The sequence below is a fragment of the Felis catus genome, chromosome X (genome assembly GCF_018350175.1).
Source record: "Felis catus isolate Fca126 chromosome X, F.catus_Fca126_mat1.0, whole genome shotgun sequence".
Classification (NCBI taxonomy): Eukaryota; Metazoa; Chordata; class Mammalia; order Carnivora; family Felidae; genus Felis; species Felis catus.
This window is the reverse complement of record NC_058386.1, coordinates 18,206,968-18,229,142: the sequence shown is the minus strand read 5'-3', so window position 1 is coordinate 18,229,142 and position 22,175 is coordinate 18,206,968. Positions and strand designations below refer to the sequence as shown.

General features: G+C 45.6%; 2 protein-coding genes across 12 annotated transcripts in view; both read right to left on the bottom strand.

The window, feature by feature from the left end:
• Nucleotides 1-18,958, bottom strand: part of SMS (spermine synthase) — a 54,583-nt gene extending 35,625 nt beyond the window's left edge. For both annotated transcript variants that reach the window (XM_023249206.1, XM_045051134.1), the window contains exon 1: nt 18,562-18,958. In XM_023249206.1, the coding sequence (XP_023104974.1) occupies nt 18,562-18,943 (382 nt within the window). In that variant the 5' untranslated portion in view covers nt 18,944-18,958. The remainder of the gene's footprint in view (nt 1-18,561) is intronic.
• Nucleotides 18,959-19,263: 305 nt separating this feature from the next.
• Nucleotides 19,264-22,175, bottom strand: part of MBTPS2 (membrane bound transcription factor peptidase, site 2) — a 101,800-nt gene continuing 98,888 nt past the window's right edge. For 6 of the 10 annotated variants that reach the window (XM_045051121.1, XM_045051120.1, XM_045051122.1 and 3 more), the window contains 3 exons: nt 21,754-21,855; nt 19,859-21,612; nt 19,264-19,543 (listed from right to left, as the gene is read on the bottom strand). The gene's annotated coding sequence lies outside the window, so the exon portion shown is untranslated. Of the gene's footprint in view, nt 19,544-19,761; nt 21,613-21,753; nt 21,856-22,175 lie in introns of all 10 variants that reach the window. The other 4 variants (XM_045051125.1, XM_045051123.1, XM_045051128.1 and 1 more) reach the window with 4 other exon arrangements.

Sequence of the window (22,175 nt, the reverse complement as noted above, 5' to 3'; positions counted from 1 at the left end):
CCTGTCCCAGGGCAAAATATGTCATTTGTCAACTAGACAACTCAATGCCCCCGTTTCCAGACCACTGCCCACTTTGAGTTTATTCAACAATAACTTTAAAAGAAATCAACTTAAAGATCTGATCCAAATTACATACACCACTATCAAAAGAAAGGAAGGGAAGAGAGAAAGGAAGGGAAGAGGGGGGTGAGGGGAGAAGAGCAGGGAATGAAGGCCCACATTTCATCTTCCTGCCTCATTTTCTCCCAGAGATTCACTCCTGGAGAGCTCTGACTGTGACTATCAGCTCCAGATGGCTGAATCCCAAATGCATATATCCAGCTGGAAGGTACCTCCTGCCTAAATGCTAGCCACACTGTCTCAGTCAAGTCTGAAAATGGGCTTGGACTTCTCTACTCCACCCCCCACTAGATATTAATACCCTTGCCACTTAAAATCCCCCATGAAGCTCCCCTTGAAACTTTTCCCACAAATCCCCCACCACAGCCTCTCTGCCCATCCAAGCTCACTGGCCAGGCACCCCTCACATACCTCACTTCCTCAACCATAAGATGCGGACACCACTTTGCAGGTTTCCTGCAGGGAACCTGACACCAGTGTTCATTCCCTCCATCCCTCCTGGTCTAGTACTGCCATTTAATCATTGCTCCACTAGGTGGGCAGCCCCAGTCACAGAAGTTCAGATGAGCTGCACCCACCCAGCTTACAAGCCCAAAACAATGAGTAAGGGATTCATGCTGAGTAAAAACCTAAGATACCCAGCACCCTGGCATAAAGAGGGGAAAACACGCTTCAGTCATACGTATTCCCATTTCTTTCTTCCATTTTAAGTAATGGTCAAGATACTGTAACCTCCTTAACAAGATGAATTCCAGCAGAGGATGCCCTGAGGGGAGAAGCAATTGTCACACACCCAGAAAAAAAACTCTGCAGGTTCTCTCTGCACCTGCAGACCCAACTTTGCATCTTTAAGTCCTTTCAACTTCAGAAACTTAAGTAAAGAAAACTCAGGACATAGGGTGTGTGTCAGTCACCTCTTGTGCAGGGCCATCAGCCTGCCCGGCCATGGGCCAGAGCCCCAGTGGCCACCTCTGCAAAGTCAGGGGTTTGGAATGAGCGAATTCGCTCACATTCAAGCAGCATCTGGCTAGTGAAATTAGGAGACAAATTTCTATTCTTGCCAAACATATCTTTAATTATGAAGGCTGGAAATTCCACACGTCCCCATCAAGCCTCCGTCCCCCATTTCTTTGCTTCCTAGCTCTCCCTCACAATGGCTCAAGCTACTTCATAGCCAAGGGGTTGATTACTCCCATCATCGCACCATACCCAAGTGGTGGAGCCCAACGTCCGGCCTCCTTCCAGTTCGCGCCTACTGCACAGACCCTGGTACCTCCAGAGCCCCGTGCCTTACTCCACTTGACTCTCTGATCCCACTGGGTCTGTCTCCCCATCCCACTTCCCCTTTATGCTCAGGTCAGGGGCCACCCCGACCCCCCTCCTCCTTTCTGAGAGCCGTACTCCCCTAATGGGCAGTGGCAACAGAGAAGTCAGCAGCTCACAGCAAGGAGAAGCATCAACGCAGGCATCCTTCACCCAAAACCTGAGAATCTGATGTCAGAGAAGCTAAGAGCCAGTTTTGCGTTGTGCAGTTTTCCTTCACACAAAACCAGCTTTCAGGTCACCTTGATAGGCTCCTAAACCTAAAGTGGAAGAAAAGGCAAACTGCATTCTAACACACTTTGAAGTCATTCAGGTATCTGCTTTAAAAATCCACTCAGGGGCGCCTGGATGGCTCAATCGTATAAGCGTCTCTTGGTTTCAGCTCAGGTCATGATCTCACGGTTTCTGAGTTCAAGCCCCACGTCGGACCAGACAGCACTGAGCTGGCTTGGGATTCTCTCTCTCTCCCTCTCTCTCTGTCCCTCCCCAGCTCCTGCTCTATCAAAATAAATAAATAAATAAATTTTGAAAAAAATAAAAGTCATTTATTAAATAAAATAAAAATCCACTCAGATGTCCTAATCTCAACAATGGTGGTAGTTACGTGACTGTATGCATTGGTCAAAACTCAGAACTATACACAAAATTTACTCAACATGAATTATATCAAGTTTAAAAAAATCATGGGACACTTGGGTGGCTCAGGCGGTTAAACATCCGACTTCGGCTCAGGTCATGATCTTGGGGTTTGTGAGTTCAAGCCCCGCGTCAGTGTCTGTGCTGACAAGCTCAGCAGAGCCTGGAGCCGGCATGGGATTCTGTGTGTCTCCCTCTCTCTCTGCCCCTCCCCTGCTCATGCTCTGTCTCTCTCCCTTTCAAAAATAAACAAACATTAAAAAAACCTCCATTCCAGGGGCATCTGGGGTGGCTCAGTTATGCATCTGGACTCTTGCTGATCTCAGCTCAGGTCTGGATCTCAGGGTTGGGAGTTCAAGCCCTAAGTTGGGCCCCAAGCTGAGCGTGAACCTACTTTATTAAAAAAAAAAAAAAAAAAATCTATTCCAGAGTTACCACCACCATTGGCATAACCACTCTGAGAATAACAAAATAGCACAGCATTCCTCATGGGCTCCCTCTCACCCAAGTGCATGCTCACAAGTATTTAAGGGTGTGAGAATATCTTTGAACTCACTTGGGATATGCTACATGTAATCACAAACATCAGTGTTGACAGGCAGCAAGCCCAGATTACTGAAATCAAGTGATATAGAGAGAAAACCTTCACATTTCACAAGAGCTCAACACTTAATCCAAAGCAAGTTCCAGGCTCTGAGCTGTCAGCACAGAGATCGACACAGGGCTCAAACCCATGAACTACAAGGTCATGACCTGAGCTCAAGTCGGTTGCTTAACCGACTGAGTCATCCAGGCACCCCCACTTTTTTTTTATTTTTAAATTTTAACAAGGGTCTTGTGCATCAGGAGACTTCTCAGACATTCAGAAGCCTAATAAATTTCCAAGGATTAAAGTGAAGGTCAAGCATGTGGTTCCTTGGGCTATCTTACGGCTTGGTCTTCTAGTCCCACATCCAGTTCTTTTTACAACAGCTGCAAGATGATTAATCTGACACAAAACCCAAGATGACAGCAATGTTCAGAGCAGCATGTTTCATAATAATGAAAAAGTGGAAACACCCCAATTGTCCATCAAGCTATAAATGGATAAACAAAACGTGGTATATCCATACCATGAACTATTATTCAGCCATAAAAGGAATGCAATATTGATATACGCTACAACATGGATGACATGATGCTAAGTGAAAGAAATCAGTCACAAAGGACCACATATTGAAGGAGTCCATTTATATGACATAGCCAGAAAAGGTATATCCCTACACATTAAAAGCAAATGAGCGCATGCCAGAGGCTGGGAGGAACAAGAGGCTAGGAGGAAGAGGGATGATGGCTAAGGGCTACACATTTCTTTCTGGGGTGATGAAAATGTTCTAAAATGTGGTGATGGTCACACAAAACAATGTGCTGAAAACTACTGAAATGAATATTTTAAATGGGGGAACAGTATGGCAAGAGAGTCATCTCAATAAACCTGTCCCAAAAAATACAAACACACAAGCTGCACTTCCAGATTCTCAGGTACTGTGAAGTAGTCAAGGCAACAGAAAGTTCCAGAAGTCAACTGTTCCCCTACAACCAACCATAAATAAGCCAGGCCTTAGGCACAGGTTAAAGGGGCTCCAAGGGGCAGTCTCCTCTACCCATCCACCCGACCCATTAAGGAATAACAAGTATCTGAGCAGCTGGTGTGTGCAGGCACTGTCCCAGGCAGCGGACATGGCTTTCATGCCACGAACACACACCTGCGGCCAGTCTCAGTGCCTCAGTTCAATCACTCAGTGCCTCAGTTCCATGCTATGTGTGGCATGGCCACTATAGTGCATCATGTATTTGAAAGTGGCTGGGAAGAGTGGATCTTAAAAGTTCTCATCACAAGGGAAAAACCTGTAATTATATATGGTGATGGATCTTAACTAGACTTCCTGTGGTGATCTTCACAATACAAATATCAAATCATTATGTTGTACACCTAAATCTAATACTTAACATCAATTACACATCAATAAAAAAAAAATGCTTAGGGCACCTGGGTGGCTCAGGCGGTTGAGCATAGGACTTAGGCTCAGGTCACGACCTCACGAGAGGTCGAGCCCCACATCAGCCTGTCAGCGCAGATCCTCTGTCTCCCTCTCTCTGCCCCTCTCCTGATTGCGCTCTCCCAAAAATAAATTAATATTTTAAAAATTCTTTTAAATTTAAAAATCATAGCAGTGATATAGGGCCACAAAACACAGAAAGGGACAAATGACAAACAATTTGGGGGGTTATTTTCCGAGCAGTTTCTGATGTTCACAGAGAACCAAACCAAGGAAAAGTTAGCTACAGAAAGAAAGAAAAAAAGTACTGACATTAGACTGACAACCATACAACACAACACAGAAATGACACCCAAGCTCTTTTCACACAAATGTGCATTAAGAAACCCACATGAGGCTGTTTACAGTACCGGCCACAACTACTATTTCTTAAAACTCACATTACAGTACACTAGGCATACTGTAAATATGCTGCTAATTATTTCATTGCCCTGCCTTCCCTTCCCAGCTGCAAGAGAGCAAGAAAGCAAGAGAACAGTTCAAGAGGCATTTCCCGTCACCCCCAACACTTACTGGAAAGAGGCAAGAGCCTCATTCTACGTCTCTCCATGAGCCTTATGAACTAATCTCCTTATGAAATTAAAGAAGGGTTCATAAAAATATAATTTATGAGACACAATCCTAACCCCTCTTTATTCTGGAACCCAATACTGTACCCTCTTCTTCCTGGTACACCCGTTTCCCCCACAAGGAGTCTTCAAATCAGCCACAACCCACAAGCCTCAGTGAGCACAGAGAGGGAAGCACCCCCAGAGAGTGCCCACATTCTGACCTAGCCCACATGGGAGGCTAACCAAGAGTTATCAAGTAAGGCACAGAAAGGGGAGATTATGCAAAAGCCTGGCTTTCACATGGGGAGAATGGAACAATTTGTGGTCATGAGATGCTGGACATCTGGCCACCTGACCTCTCCCAGAAGGCATCATTTGAGCAACACAAGGCATGCCCCAGACTGCACAGGTCCAAGGTCCATGTTTTCAAAGAGGAAGTAGTCAACTCGGGGTAGAGCTGTGGAAGAGAGAAGACCACCAAGGCAGAGGACACAAAGAGGCCAGGACCACAAAAAGCCCTCTCTGAGGGCCACACTCAACCCAACGGTTAGAAGCCCCCAAAATGAGATGAAACCAGACCCAGCTGCAGCATAAAACGGATGAGCAAGGTGGCAAGAGGGGACTTGTAGAGTCTGAGGTTAGAGGACAGGAGAAGATTTAACCTAAGGCGCCTGGACCAAGAAAAATAACCAGCCCTCACCTTCAGTTCACAACTGCCATCCACAGTCCACTGGGAGGAGTGGAAAGGTCCCAGTGGCCACCTGCCACCACCCCTTCATCCCACAAAGCAGAGAGATGAAAATGGGTTACAAGCTGGCCCAAAGTCAGACAGCAATGCTTTCCTTCAGCTCCACCCAGAAGGAAAACCAGATTTCTTCCCCAAAGTACTAACTGTGGGATTGCCGATTCTACTATCCAGGAACACTTAGCCAGTACCAGGAATATCCAGCTCTCTTCCCGCTAACTTTAGGTGGGCAGAGTGTCTTATCAACCATTTATATTTCCTTTTAATTTTTTTAATGTTTATTTATATTTGAGACAGAGAGAGAGCACTAGGAGGGGAAGGGGCAGAGAGAGAGGGAGACACAGAATGTGAAGCAGGCTCCAGGCTCTGAGCTGTCAGCACAGAGGCTAACGCGGGGCTCAAACCCATGGACCCTCAGATCATGACCTGAGCCGAAGTCAGCCACCCAGGCTGACTGGGCCACCCAGGCTCCCCTGAATCTTAATTTTTAATAGGGGAGTAGATTCCATTATATTTATCATGATCATTAACACTTTTATTATAAATGTCATATTTTTTTGCTATTTTTAATGTTGCCTTATATTTTTAATTTGTTTTATGAATTTTAAATTTGTTTTTCCCTTTTGAGTGTTTGCTTTTATCTTCTTCATTTCTTTGGAAGCCATATATACTCCTTTTGATACTGGTAAGTGTGACTTTTCAGTTTGAGATCATGACCTGAGGCAAAGTCAGACACTCATCCGACTGAGCCACCTAGGCGCCCCCCAGTTATATTTCTACAAACAATTCTAGGGCTTATGCCCAAGCTTCCATGCCAGACTGCAAATCAACAATGAACAGTATTTCTAGAGATAAAGCAGTTTGGAGTTCATGTTATCAAAAGAATTACATTTATATCAAAGCTGCCCCTGAGGCAACCCCAAGACCGTCTCTTCCTCCGGCACCTTCTCTTCCTCCGGCTTTGGCCAGGGCACACTCAGCAAAGTCAACATTCAGGATGGCACCCTCCAGAATGAACCTCCAAGATTACTCAGCACCCAGGAGGTGCTGGAACCATAAATGCCACAGAGATAAAGACAAAGGACACAAGTCAAAAACTCCCTGGACAACGAGAGGGGTGTGTACTATGATGGATTCCAGATGACAGAAAGGCCATGGGGGGGAGGGGTGTTGCTGGGAATCAGTGCTTGAATATTTTTCCAGATGGCTCTAAAGCAAGCCACTGGACTTAGATGGTCTAAAGACATGGGCGGGCAAACTTGTTCCATAACGGGCCACACAGTAAAGATTTCAGGCTTTGCAGGCCAAATCAGGGCTGTGTCAGTCACCAGGAAGCCAAACAAAGGATGCCAGAAGAGCAAGATGTGGCCCAAGGGCCAAACTTTGTTGACCCCTAGTCTAAGGTCTTTTCCAGCTCTAAATTCCTAACCAACAGGCATAGGGACACTCAGCTGTAATTCTACAACCTGAATTTCCAGAAGTGACGTTCTTAGAATTTGAGACTAGAATAATATGAATACTTCCTCCATTCAAGTTGGCAACTTATTAAATGGGGGGGGGGGGGAATAACAGCTAATAACCTATATAACTAGGACCCCTGCTTTTTAAGGAATACATAGAAGTAACATTAGCAGCTAACAGAGAAGCTGCACTGGAGAATGACAATATTTAAGAGTACTAGTCAAAGGGGCACCTGGGTGGCTCAGTCGGTTAAGTGACTGACTTCGGCTCAGGTCATGATCTCACAGTTCCTGAGTTCGTGCCCCGAGACAGCTCAGAGCCTGGAGCCTGCTTGGGATTCTGTGACTCCCTCTCTCTCTGCCCCTCCCCCACTCACACTGTCTCTCTCTCTCTCTCTCTCTCTCAAAAATAAGTATTAAAAAATACTTTTTTAAAAAAGAGTACTAGTCAGCATTTTAAAGTCACAAATTGCTAATCTATGCTCTCACTTCAAGAACATAGAAAAAGAGAAAAATAAACCCTAAGTAAACAGAAGGAGATAAAGATAACAGCAGAAATCAATGAAATTAAAGACAGAAAAACTACAGAGAAAAAAAAATCAATGAAGCGAAAAGTCATTTCTTTATCAAGATCACTAAAAATGACAAACTCTAGGCAAGACTGACAAGAGAAAAAAAGGAGCGAAGAAAACAGATTGCCAATATTAGGAACAGAACGAGAGATATCAATACAGACCCGCAGACACCAAAAGAATAAAGGAATCCCACAAACTCTACACACATAAATTTAGCAACTTAAAAGGAAATGGGCCAATTCCTAAAAAAACAAACTACCATAACTCACCAATATGAAATAATCTGAATAGCTCTATAACTATCAAAGAAATTGAATCTGTAATTTGAAAACTCCAAAATAGAAATCTTGAGGGCCAGATGATTTCACTGGAGAGTTCCAAACATTTAAAGAGTAACACCAATTCTATACAAAATCTCTTACAGAATACGGATAAGGAATGCTTAACTTATGAAACTATGATCCTAATACCAAACCACACAAAGACAATCCACAAAGAGAAGCCTACAGACCAGACAAATATCCCTCATGAATATATAAACACGAAAATCCTTCGCAAATTATTAACAAATAAGAATTCAGCAATAAATAAAAATAATTATGTACCATGAACAAGCGGGATTTATTCCAGGTTTGCAAGGCTGGTTCAATATTAAAACAAAAATCAATGTGATCCACCATATGTAATAAGACGCTAAAGAAAAATCACATTATTAATTGATGCAAAGTATCTGACAAAATCCAACATCCATTCAAAATAAAAACACACACACAGGGGCGCCTGGGTGGCTCAGTCAGTTAAGCGTCCGACTTCGGCTCAGGTCACAATCTCACAGTTCGTGAGTTCGAGCCCCGCGTCGGGCTCTGTGCTGACAGCTTGGAGCCTGGAGCCTGCTTCCGCTTCTGTGTCTCCCTCTCTCTCTGCCCCTTCCCTGCTCATGCTGTGTCTCTCTGTGTCTCAAAAATAAATGAACATAAAAAAAAAAAGAAAATGATACATCAAAAACACACACACAAAAAGGCAGTAACAGAGTGTAAAAAACCTAAAGCTAGCATTGTACTTAATGGCAAGACTGAATGCTATTAATGCCAGCTTAGTAAGGCACAGAGAGGTCAAGAACTTGCCTGAGGTCACACAGCTAGTAAGTTATAGATCCAGGATTCAAATTCAGTGAGTTTTGAGTCCAAAATCCAGTGCTTTTAATCACAACATCGTGTTGTCTTTCCTCAATTATAGTTGTGACAAGAATAAGTAATTTGTTCCATATAGCAAATCATCAACAGTGGTTATCTACTTCTAATAGTATTATAGATCTGGGTTCCCCTCTTTATATTTCCCTACATATCTTGCACATAGGCTAAAATGAGCAAATAATTTTCAAAACAAAAAAATTATGTAAAAAGACAAACACATAAACCATTACATGAACAGCTCCTGCAGTTTCTTCAAGTAAAGCCAGATCCTTTATCAAAGAAAAAAACACAAGAGCTCTATTAACAATTTAATATTCACAAAATGCTTAAAAAGTTATGGAGATGTAATGCACAGCATGGTAACTCTAGTTAACACTGCATTATATAGTTGAAAGTTGCTGAGGGCAGATCTTGAAAGTTCTCATCACAAAAAAAATTTGTTAACTATGTATGGTAATGGATGTTACCTAGACCTATGGTCTTGATCATTTCACAATGCATAAATATAAAATCAAAACATTGTACATATGAAACTAATATCATACATCAATTATACTTCAATAATTAAAAAAAGCATTCCACCCTGTACCAAGTTTAAGATACTTATATATTCACCTCTAGAAATTAAGAATGTCCATTAGCATATCAGTCGTGCAGTTTCTTTTTTTTTTTTCTTTTTTTTTTTTTTTAAGAGAAAGAGAGCAGAAGGGGCAGAGAGACGGAAACGAGTGAGAATCCCAGAAAGTAAGAATCCCAAGTAGGCTCCATGCTGTCAGCACAGAGCCCAATGCGCGGCTGGATCCCATGAAGAGCCCAATGCACGGCTGGATCCCAAGAACCGTGAGATCATGACCTGAGCAGAAGCGTGAGCTGGTGAGCTGTGTGAGCTGACAGGTCTTAAACACAACAATGTCTTTGGCGCCTGGGTGGCTCAGTCAGTTAAGCGACAGACTTCAGCTCAGGTCATGATCTCTCAGTTTGTGGGTTCCAGCCCTGCACTGGGCTCTGTGCTGACAGCTCTGAGCCTGGAGCATGTTTCGGATTCTGTGTCTCCCTCTCTCTCTGTCCCTCCCCTACCCACACTCTGTGTCTCTCTGTCTCTCTCTCTCTCAAAAATAAATAAATATTAGATACAACAGGTCCTAGAAATTTTTCAGGATTCTCACTGGAGAAATGTCCATTCTAAGGAAATGGAGTCAGGCAACACAAACACATGTCATACCTTAAAACTCAAGAGTGTTCCTTAAAAATTCTGCTTTAACTTAAAGAGCTCCTTTAAATAAAGACCAACCTTCAAATCACATGCCAATGCTTTACTTCCTGCCTCTTCTTTTGCCAGCAGAACTTGCCTTCTCTTTCAGTAAGTTAAATTCACAGGTCTTTATAACTGAACATCTTTATCCACTGGCACAATTTCAAAGTACTCAGTATTGCAATTAGTGTTAGGTGTTTTATGTATCATTTGACACTCTTCCAAACATTTTATTGGACATCCCACCCAACAACACAGTGTGTGGGATTTTGGTATCATTAGCGCCTTCAAGCAGAGGGAGAAATTAAGGTGCATGTGAAACTAACCCAGAGGGTCTTCTGGAACATGCTACCAGTTCTTCCCAGCTCCTTTTGGGTGTACTGCTTGGCATATAAATGCAATTGATCGCAAGCATGGCCACTAGTTCAGTGGCTCCTTCCAGAGCTCAGATGACAGTATCAGTTTAATGAAATCCAGGCCCACCACAATTTAGGGCCCCCGAGTTGTTTTTCCTGGGGTCTGGAGAAGTGCCTAGTTGTAAGGGTTTCAAAGAGCATTTGTGCCATGGTTTACATACTTGGTTTAAAGATTCAATTGAGGAGGTTTCTCGACTCTTCAAAAAGAACTGAGCCTGTAAGTAAACTACCATGAAATGGTGGTTGGAGTGGCAGCACACACCAGCAGGCTTGGGTTACAAGTGCAGTGAGATGGCGGATTAAAACGCTTGGAATGTGTGGGACTCCAGATACTAAACTCAGAAACAGCTTCACTGAACACGTTTTTAAACAGATGCCCAGCCACAATCCAGGAACTTTCTAACCAATCCTTACCTGCCAAGGATTAGTATGACCGCATTGGTCTCAACTCAAACGACAAAGCCCGTAATTCCAAATCCTACCCAGGTACGGAGCCTGACACCAAAAGCTCTAACTTTTCAAAGCTATGAGACCACAGCACTTTGTTCCGTCCATCTCCCAACAAAGTACCAAAGTCCTGTGTGACCATTCAAATACAGCCCATTTCATTATATTTAGATGCAAAGATTTCCAAGCTGCTAACTCACGCACTGCAAAACCTTCCATTATGTTTAGACGAATTTCTTATGCTCATTTAATATATTTTAGAGAAAGTGAGAAGCGGGAACAGGGAAGAGCAGGGGAGAGGGGTAAAGGAAGAGAGAGATCTCAAGCAGGCTCCACACTCAGCACAGGGCCCAACACAGGGCTCGATCCCACAACCCTGTGACCATGACCTGAGCTGAATCCAGAGTCGGACATTCAACCAACTGAGCTACCCAGGTGCCCCTAAATATCAATTAACGTAAATATCAATTAATATCTTAAGTTTTTTTCAGTTTCCAATCTGGGAAGTTAAAAAGAACATTCTATTTTTATTTGCTTCTCTCCTTGTTGGGTTGAACACCATCATGTATACTTCTATGCCACTTGTATGTTTTTTTCTATATTATCCAAATATGATTTTATTTAACGGTATACTAGTGTCTAGTCATCAGACCTTTGGTTTGTTATTTGTTAAAAATATTAAGTTTTTGCCATACATGATGCATACATTTTCTATCTTAATTTTAGCCAACTTAAAATCAGCTTTCCCCCTTCAAAAAAACACAGTGTCCACTGTTGATTACTAAGTTGGAAAACGCTATCCTTAACAAATGTCACACGCAGGACTTCAGAGTACTTGAAAATGCACCTCTCATTAGGTGGAGTGGAGATTGTTCCTAATGCCTGGATTATGGAGTCAATTTCTTAAACAGGTGTTACCCCTTCCACAGCACTTAAAATTATGATAGAGAACCACCAAATAACTAGATGAGGCTTCTTGAGATAAAGCACAAAGTAATTTTACCATACACTACCTCTACAGGTTTAAAAAAAATGGGTGTAACTTTGGAACTACACTCTAAAAAGATTCATTATGGTTTATACAATTTTTTAATGGCAAGCTCACAAAACTAATTCCCAGCAATGTGCAATTACTCAGCCTGGAGTCAAATACAGCTTCATTAGTGCAATTAAGAATCTTTGCAGAGTTGGGGTAAAAAGAGTTTAAAAAAAACAAAGTAAGAGTGTGCCAAAGGAAGAGAGATTCCAGAGACCTCCCCCAAACAGTCCATAAAACATTTGCAAACAACATTCAAGTTGAAAGAATACCTAAAGGACAAAAAATACCTCACCCAGAGCTGTTCAATTCCTAGTGTGGGTGCCTCCCAGCTACTTGGAAGCACAGGGAGCATGAGACTCAAATGTGTGTTGGGGGAGGGTGAACTGAGTAGAAATGGAGAACTGAGGGATGATACGGAGTTCCGCCTTTAGCCACAAGGAGATGAGGACACACTGGAGGCTTTTTAAATGAGAAACGGGACAAGGAATCTGTTGAGTTTCTGGCGATCAAGCCCGTCCCCAAAATGGAGACAAACTGGGAGAATGTGGCCAAGAAGTGCAGCTGGGAAAATGGCTGAGCAAGGAATTGGGTGTAGCAGGTAGAATGCACAGGATTTAACTGGCTGATTGGTGCCTGAGATTGGGGGATGCCCCAGGTTCCTGATAGGAGAGTTTTTTGTTTTAATGAGGATCCTATTATAGTGGTTCGTGTACGTAATTAGCATCAGAATTAGTGGAAGGAAGCTGGCTAAAAATGCAAATTCCAGAAACTCCCCCCCAGCCCAGACCATGATTTGGCCAATCTAGAAAAGGACCCAAGCAGGCACTCCCCTCTTCCCAGTCATCAGCCCCCTCAAGGCTTCATTGTTAAAGCCTGTGCTGAGGGGGCGGGGGTGTTGTTATGGTACATAAAGTGTGATAGGATAAGAGGAATGATAATGCTGAGACAAAGGGGAAAGTTTTCTCCTCTTGAACAATAAATAGTAGCAATCAAAACTGGATTTTTGGGGGTTTCAACCACACAAAGACGATATGCTTCTACCTGAAAGCAACTTAACAAATACAAGGAAAGAGTGGGAGCTCCAAGAATGGATGGAAGGTTCAGGAAATCAAGGAGCGAAGATCACCAGAAGCCAATGGGCTCAGCTGCGTAGGAAATGCTGGCCAAGCCCTCTGCTCTGAACCAACCCCAGGGCAAACCTTGGAGGAAGGTAACACCCTCCCTCCCTCCCTCTAGAACTACTCATGTGTGTATAATGGAGACTTCCAAAAAGAACCAGATCAGTAACCCGGATTACAGCAATGACCTAGCTAAAAATTTACTTCGGGGATTCTCTACCCCAGCACCACTGATGTCTTGGGGTGTCAATGTTGGGGGCGGGAGGGATGCTGTCCAGTGCATCGTAGGGTGTTGAGCATGCGTCCCTGGCCTCCCCACTCATGATAACCAAATATGACCCCAGATACTGCCAAATGCCCCCAGGAAAGCACGGGGGTGGGGGGAGACAGGATTGGGAATCACAGCCTCAAACTAAGAGGCTTCGCAGCTGTGGAATTAACAAAGGCCTTGGAATCAAATAGACAAAGCTTTCAATCCCAGCTACCACATTTATAAGGTGAAAAACTTCAATGGGCCTATTTATTCATCTTTAAAATGGGGATAACAGGACCTACCACAGGGTTGTAGTGAGGATTACGTAAAATAACGTGTAATGTGCTTAGGGCAATGCTTAGCCCAGAAGGCAACTAATAAATACTGGCTTTTATGTTTTCAAAGGGTGTCTGTCTTGAAGAGGAGCCAGGGATATCTGCTTACAGCTCTGGCCTTGAGTGGAAACCTACTCTGCCTAAAAGAAACTACAAAGACAGTCTCCTTTCTCTCCAGCTTGTAGGGGCTCTGAATCAGGGAGCTTTTGGACTCCCCAGGGGCCAGTAGATAAAATTCAGGGGGTCTGTTAACTTAGATGAGAAAAAATATGCATCCTCATTTACACTAGTTGAAATTGAGCATTTTCTTCAATTATGCTTGTAAAACCACCTATCAACTATACTGGGCTATTGTCACCAATAAAATCATTACAGCTTTTTCTTACATCACAGTTGAAATAACCGACTTTCTCAGCTCTACCTCGAAATTATGGAAGTTATTAGGCCTGATGCCAGATACTGTTATTTAGTATGCTACTGAAGAAGCATGTATTACTATGCTACATATGTGGGATTTTTTTTATTTTGAAAATTGTATTTTAAAGTAATTAGGTTACTTTATGCATTTACAATTCTTACTGAGGGGGCGCCTGGCTGGCTCAGAAAGGCAGGAGACTCTTCATCTCAGCGTCATGAGTTCGAGCCCCACGATGGGTGTAGAGGGGGCTTAAATAAATAAACCTTAAAAAAAATATATAGCAAATTCTTACTCTGAGAAGAGCTCCACAGTCTTCCCTGATGAGGGTCAAAGGCACAAAAGAAGAACCCCTACCCTAAACCTTTTTGGCCAAGCCTATAATCCCCAAGCAGCCTTCTGTTCTTAATTTACTAAACAACATCTTTGTTATAAAACTAATTTCTGAATTGGATTAACACAAGTCACTTTTGGTCCCTATATAGAGACCAGCGGTCCAAACATGAACATAACAGCATCAGACAGGTTTCTTTACTCAGGACCCATAATGTGTACCTTGTTTTCCCCTAGGGTACTTGAACTAGCTTTCAATCTTTACCATAACATCAATCGGGTCCATTTAACACTTACTAAACATCTAGGATGTACCAGAATTGTGTCCAGGATACAGACATTGGGGCCTGCCTTCAAAGACACTCCCAGCTCAGGGGAAGAAATGAGGCATGGAACTGCTAGACCTGAGGGCTGACCAGCCAGCTAGAAGACTGTTGGCTCTAACGGGGCAGGCAGAGGCCATGTGTACCACACTCACCTCTGTGTACCAAGGTAGGGGTTCTTATTTTGTGCCTTTGACCCTCATCAGGGAAGAGGGTGGAGCTCTTCTCAGACGCTGCCTAGCATCTATGACTAGGAACAAAAACCATGTGTCCTGGGGCGCCTGGGTGGCGCAGTCGGTTAAGCGTCCAACTTCAGCCAGGTCACGATCTCACGGTCCGTGAGTTCGAGCCCCGCGTCAGGCTCTGGGCTGATGGCTCGGAGCCTGGAGCCTGTTTCCGATTCTGTGTCTCCCTCTCTCTCTGCCCCTCCCCCGTTCATGCTCTGTCTCTCTCTGTCCCAAAAATAAATAAAAACATTAAAAAAAACAAAAAAAACAAAAACCATGTGTCCTCCGCCAGCCCAGGGATGCTTAAACCATACAAACATGGGACATGTTGGTTCTTGTTCGCCTCAGCTGAGAAATCATAAAATATTTTCTGGGTTCAAGAGTCCAATACTTTACTGACAAGATGACCAAAGATGAAGTTTTGTTTTTAGCAAAAATTAAAATTTCCTGAGTTATGTCATCAGCCACAACACTAAAGAGGCACCACCAGGCCCAACCTATAATTGTCCTTAGTGGCCCAGTGGCTGCTGGATACCAGCTGGCTTGCACTCTTAAGTTATATGGAATCGCAATGTAATAACTAAGTGGTTCAAGTTTAATTCCATTAAAATCACATCATGGAACTCGAGCATTAGGAAGGATTACTGACAAATGGGAAAAAGAACATGAATCCAGGCTCCACAGGCATTTGACTCACCCCTGAGTCACATCCAGTACTCACCATGCCAAGACTAACGCCTTTTGACTCATTATCAATTAAAATAAATGTTTTTGGAGACGTCACACACAGGTGGTAGATTTCTCACCTAGTGCCCCTAAATGAAAAGTAGAACGGGGGTGCCTGGGTGCCTTAGTTGGTTAAGTGGCCAACTCTTGATTTCAGCTCAGGTCATGATCTCACCATTTGTGAGTTCGAGCCTGGCATCAGGCTCTGCACTGACAGGGTGGAACATGCTTGGGATTTTCTCTGTCTCCTTCTCTCTCTGCCCCTCCCCAGTTTGCGCTCTCTCTTTCTAGAAAATAAATAAACATAAATTATGAAAATAAGAACTTATAAGATCCTACTCTAGCCAAATCCCCTTATTTTCCATGTGTATACACCTACAGGCAGCAAGGGTGACAGGTCTCCCCCCAAATCAAGTGATGGGGGAATACAATAAGAATCAGAGTTTTCTTACTCCCAGAACACTTTTGTAGGGACTCAAGAACAAAGATGCATACATACACACCTCCCTCTTTAGTAGTATTTCTTCCTAGAATTTTCTTCAGCTTGCCATCAAAATTTTTTCATCTTTGGGGTGCCTAGGTGGCTCAGTCATTTTTAGTGTCTGACTCTTGATTTCGGCTCAGATCATGATCTCAAGAACCATGAGTTTGAGTCCTGCATCGGGCCCCGAGGCTGACAGCCAGAGCCTGCTTGAGATTCTCTCTCCCTCTCTCTGTCCCTACCCAATTCGCATGCGCACACATGAGCTCTCTCTCAAAATAAACAAATAAACTTAAAAAAAAAAACACAAAACTTTCTCAACTTTAAGACCAACAGATTGAGAATTAAGGATAATTGGCTAGGATTTTTTTTTCTTTAATTAGATGCCACTTACACACCTTGCCAGCTCAGAACCTTCCAGTTTCTCCAGCTCCCTTCTAAACTGTGATATGTGCCTATGTTCTAGGTCTATGGTTCTCTCCCTCTCTAGCCAGTATCAACCCCAAGTGTTAAAGTTCTCTTGCTTGGGGCGCCTGGCTGGCTCAGTCAGTAGAACACGTGATTCTTAATCTCAGGGTCATGAGTTCAAACCCCATGTTGGGCGTGGAGCCTACATAAAAAAAATAATAAATTTCTCTTTCATTTTCTTCATAGGGTGAAGGTTTCCCCCCACTTTCACAACGGAACACAGATGCCCACTGTAAGCCATCATTTCAACATAGAACACTTGAATGAAGCTGAAAGCTGTTTAAGGCTTCAGGCAAGGACACAGATGGAGAGAATGCCATAATCTTCCAGCCTCCTCCTGAGATTACCGTTCTTAAAGCCTAGAAAAACCATGCTCAGTAAGTACAGGTGAGTGTTCACAAATGCTTACTACCAAGGACACTTCCTAGACTCACCTCTTAGCAACTGGATGACCCTGAACCACTATTTCTTCCTCAGGCCTCAAGCTCATACATCACCTCTAAACTGAGTATGCAAGAACCTTCAGTAACCACTAATCCCTAAAATTGGCAGGTCAATCACTCAACAAAACCTTAGCTATCTCATACCCCACACTAGCTGCAGGTCCCAATCACCATTTTATCTCCTGATTCTCTCATTTGTATCCCTTCTCTATACCCTCAACTAAGAAATGCGGGAACTAAAAAATGCTTTGTTTTCTCCAAGTCACTTCCCAACCACCCGAATACACTGACATTACTTAACAACCTTGTATGTTTTGCAGCAACTGCCTTAACATTAAGCTCTATAAAGTGTGCACCGTCCTCCCCCACTTTTTTTTTTCTTAACCACCGGGAAGGGAATACTCGGAAAGGCTGAGACCTAAGGCCAAATTCACATGCAGAGTCAATCAAGAAAGATGCAAACCTAGGTCTTGCTTCTAACCCTGAAAGGTTTTTTTGTTTTTTGTTTTTTAATTAAATCTTTGCCTTTGGAAAGCCTTTAAACTTGGGGGAGAGAAACGCAAAGTGAGTATTCAAAATTTCAAGGAAAGAGAAAGTGAGAAAGTCAAGGTTTTAGGTGGGAGCCGAAAAGGTTGCTCCATCCAGTTTGAGGAAAACGGTGAAAAGGCGAGATACGGATGAGACGCTACAAATGGAATGTACGGGAAGCGCTGATTCAAGTCTGCAGCGCCTAAAGGTTTAAAAGCCACCAGAAAAAAGGCTGGCAGTCCTACCCCTCCCCCCCTCAACACACACGAGAAGCACCTAGAGAAACCATGCAAAATACCCTTCCCCTTCCTAATTCCTACACACAGCTCCAACTTTCCAGCTCTCTGTTGTGGCCGGCTCTGTGTTCCAAGCCTCCTCGATTGGGGGAGTTATAATTCCCGCGCCCAGATCTCGCCGCCCGCCCCCCCCAGCAAGAATCATCGTTTCCCCTCCCGTCCCCCCCCCCCCGCCCCGTCTGTTTCCGCGGGACCCGTCTCCTACGCAGTCTGCTAAAGAATTCTGCAAGCGCCGCGCGGCTCCCACGAGGGGACCCCGCGCCCCGGGGTGCAGGGAATTTACCCGCCTCCGAGAACAGGAAAAGGTCACGCGGGCGGCCCCGAGCGGCGCACGCCCCCCCCCGCCCCTGCACCGCCACCCCAACGGGGGCCCGCGGACGTGGGGGGTGTTCCTCCCGAGCCACGCGGCGCAAAGGGGACCCTCGCAGCGGCGACCACGCCCGCGTGGGGCGCGGGTGGGCGACCCGGGCCTCGAAGGGCGGCGGCGCCGCCGGCGGAGGGGTGCGGGGAAGGGGCCCCTCCGGGCCCCACGCTGCAGCGGGGACCGAGCGCGGTGCGACCAGGAGCGCGGCCTCCGCCGGGTCGCCGGTCCACGCGGCCCCTCAGCGCGCTCGGCGCGGCAGCGGGAGAGACGCCGGGGCCGCGCGGGCCATCCGCATTGTTCGGCCCGCGGCGCGCGCCCCGCCTGGTCCCCGCTGGCCCCGGCCCGGCGGGGGCGGCCGCGCCGGGGCCGGGCAGGTGGCGGCCGCGCGCCCTCACCTTTGGCGCCGAGCATGAAGTCGAGCGTGCTGTGCCGTGCTGCTGCCATAGTGAGGCGAGGCCCTGTGCCATGCCTGGGGGAGGCGGCCACGGGAGACTGGGGGGCCGTGCGGCGTGTCAGGCTGCGGCCGGCGGGGAGTGCGCCGCGCCCGGGAGGCCGAGGGTAGGAGGTGGGAGGGACCGCCGGGAGCGATCCGGGGCGCGGGGGCGGGGTCGGGCCCGCCTCCGGGAGGGAGGAAGCGAGGACGCCCGCAGCCCCGAACTTAGAGCGCAGGGTGTGGGGCCTCGCTAATGTAATGGTGGAAACGTGGGCGCCGTGCTCCCCGGCGTGCGTCACCAATGGCCGCTCCCGCGCCGAAGATCGGGCGGGCGCTCCCGCCATCCGTTAGGTCACCTTAGGTTTGAACAGCGCAGCACGACTTCCGGGGGGCCCACCCCCTACACTTCCCCCAGACCATCCCCCAAGCCAGGGCCCCTCTTATTTCCTGGCCAAGTCCAGAAAATCAAGCGCTAGTATCCACCCTGTAGTCTAAAAGTACTGCCGCTTTTTCCTTAACTCTTCGAATATTACAGTTAAACCCATTAGAATTATTGCCATTATTATTAGCAAAGGTCGGTTTGCATTTCAGAACCAAAGAGAAATCTCTTGGGTATTTAAGTTACCTGCGTTTGCATGAAAAATGGGAATGGTGGAGAAGCAAGTCGGAGGATAAGACTGTTAATGTTGATTTAATTACAGATTTCAGAGTTGCTCCACCATTTCGGATGCCTCTGTTCGAGGCAGTGAACCTTTCCGTTGTGGGCTTGTCTTTGAGTTGGGGCTTATGGCTGGTGTTCAACACGATGTAGCAAAGGAGAGAACATCAATTTCTGCGCACTGAAGCCCTCCTTTATTCCACTGACAGTATTACTAGGCAGATGATTCCATCATCCCATCAGTCTTCTGTGAGTCTCTGGGCGTCCGGAAGCTCCACAGGAATTGCTGTAAAAGCAGGACAAAGTTTAAATCAGTGAACTCATGTACCCCCGTAAAAGCAGGAAGAACCTAGGTATTAAACTCCCCTCTCCTGCAAGCAGTCCCTAGTGGCTATTTTCCTGAGTCCTTCACCTTTCTACAAGGAACTGGGCAGTGTCTTCATAAGTGATCTTTACAAACTATCCCATTAAGAACTAGATTTCCTTTTTACCACTTGCATTTACCTTTTCCCACCCACAGCCACCTGTTTGCTGCTCTGCGTGTTTTCCTTTCTTCTGGGATCCCAGGTTCTCAATTTCACGAGCTATTCTGTTGTCTCACCCTTCAGTCTCCACAGCTTAGTCTGCAGTTCCTGCTTTCATCCTGGGATATTCTCCAGTTCTTGCCACTCCTCTGGAGTCAGGTCAGGGGGATACAGTTGTCCCTTGTCACACTGCAGGAACAGTAGGACTCCAAAGGTCTCAAGTGGGCCACTTGCCAGTCAGTGGCAGGGTGGGCCTCTAGGGCATGTAACCTATGCGTTGGCACAGGGCCTCATGCTCAGAAGGGCCCTGCACTTGGTTTCTCTGCTCTCACTTTCTTGAAATTCTTAGTAATTTTGAACAAGGGGCCCGGTGTTTTCCTTTTGCACTGAGCCTGCAAATTATGTAGCCAGTCCTGCTCAGCAGCTTGTGTCCTGTGGTGCAGGCAGCAGTGGCCAGTGTAAGTGCCTCACCTTGCTTGTGCAAGGTGTGAAATAGAAATGAAATTCCTTGAGTTGCTTTGCCATTAGCTCATCGGATAGCTGTAACAAACGTGGAGTTTAACAACAATGCTTCGCGACGTTAGTGCAACATCAGAGATAAATGGGCCTTGAAATGGAGCCGTCTTGTTGAGGTAATTTTAGGAGTTATTGTAAAGATGCTCACAATGTAGTGTATTACCTACCAATGACAGAATCCTGGCAAGATTATTAAAGGTAGGTCATGAACAGGAACCAAAGTCTTGAGGCCTCTTTAAACGTCTCCAACTGGGCTGTGAGTACCTATTTGGATTCTGGAATGTGTTCTCATTGTCTGGGTTTTATAAGCTAGGCCCCTGGCTTGGAGGCCAGGATAAATCCTGTTACAGGATGAATAATCATTTTGTTTGTGGGAATTGTTTGTGTTACAATTGACCAGTGTATCCTGTGCAGCTTTTGTCACACCAGATAATTCAGCAACATATCCTGCAACAGAAAAGCAGGAGAAATTTACCAAACTACTGTCTGCACCCTTTTTTTTATGTTTATTTATTCATTTTTGAGGGAGAGACAGACTTCGCACATACACGAGTGGGGGAGGGGCAGAGAGATAGGGTAAGAGAGAATCCCAAGCAGGCTCCAAGCCACCAGCGCAGAGCCCCACGAATTCACAGAGCTCCAACTCGCCAACCGTGAGACCATGACCTGAGCTGAAATCAAGAGTCAGGCGCTTAACCGACTAAGCCACCCAAGCCCCCCACTGCCTACACTCTTGAAACAACCTCCTAATCAAAATCTTGGCGATGGTGAAAATGTGGATATCAGGGATTCATATCCTCTGGCCTGACCTTGTCTGTTCTTGGCTGAAAGTGAAGTCTGACACAGAAAAGCAGCCCCTGCCATATGGGAACTGGTCCGGGCCATCTTCCGATGAACATAAATAATTCCTCAGAACACCAACATCAGACAAGGCCACTCTGTGACCAGGATGGGACAAGACAAAAACAAGACCACTCTGTAATCCTGTCCGAACACGGAGAACAAGTGAACCTTGTCCAAACCACAACAGTCTCCACACATCCCCGAATCCTGGCCAATAGGAGTGACTGCTGCTCCTTTACCCATCACAGCCTTTCTCTGGTCTTCCCTGCTTCTCGGGAAGATGCATGAAGACCCCCTACCGTGGAAATCCCTCACTTCCAGCCAGCATCCAATCCAGAGATCACCTGGCTTCCTTAAACACTCCCCTAAAGCCCCTCCCACAGGCCCAGTCCTGTCCGACGCGGCTCCCGTGATGCACGCTGTCCGTCGCTGCCAGGAGAGGAGAACCGCTTGTTCCGCTCCAGGTGTGTTCCTGTGGGCGAGAGATGGCTGGAGGGTAGTAACAATAGTGACAATAACATGAATGAAGTCTGTACTTAGAGTGAAAAATGCGTAGGTGATCCTCTTAACAAAACGCTACTTGTGTTAGGTATTACTCTTACCCAAAACTCACCTTCACATGAGTCCACCTGCTTCTTCGTAGTCAGGCCAACTTGGACGTCTGCAGCAGAGCTTTTATAAACTTGGAGTCACACTGCTCAGCAACAGTAACTACCTAGAGAGAAAAAGGAAGTCAAAAATAGAAAAAGACTCTGGGTGCCTGGGTGGCTCAGTCGGTTGAGTGTCCAACTCTTGATTTCGGCTCAGGTCATGATCCCAGGGTCGTGGGATCAAGCCCCCTGTCAGGCTCCATGCTGAGCATGCTGAGCATGGGGTGGAGCCTGCCTGGGATTCCCTCCTCTCTCCCTTTGCCCCCTCCCCTACTCTTGCACACACACACTGTCTCTCTCTCTCTCTCTTTCTCTGTGGAAAAAAAAAAGTTAAAAAAGAAAATGGAAAAAGGCTCTCCAGTGAAGAGGGGAAGGTGGTGACCGC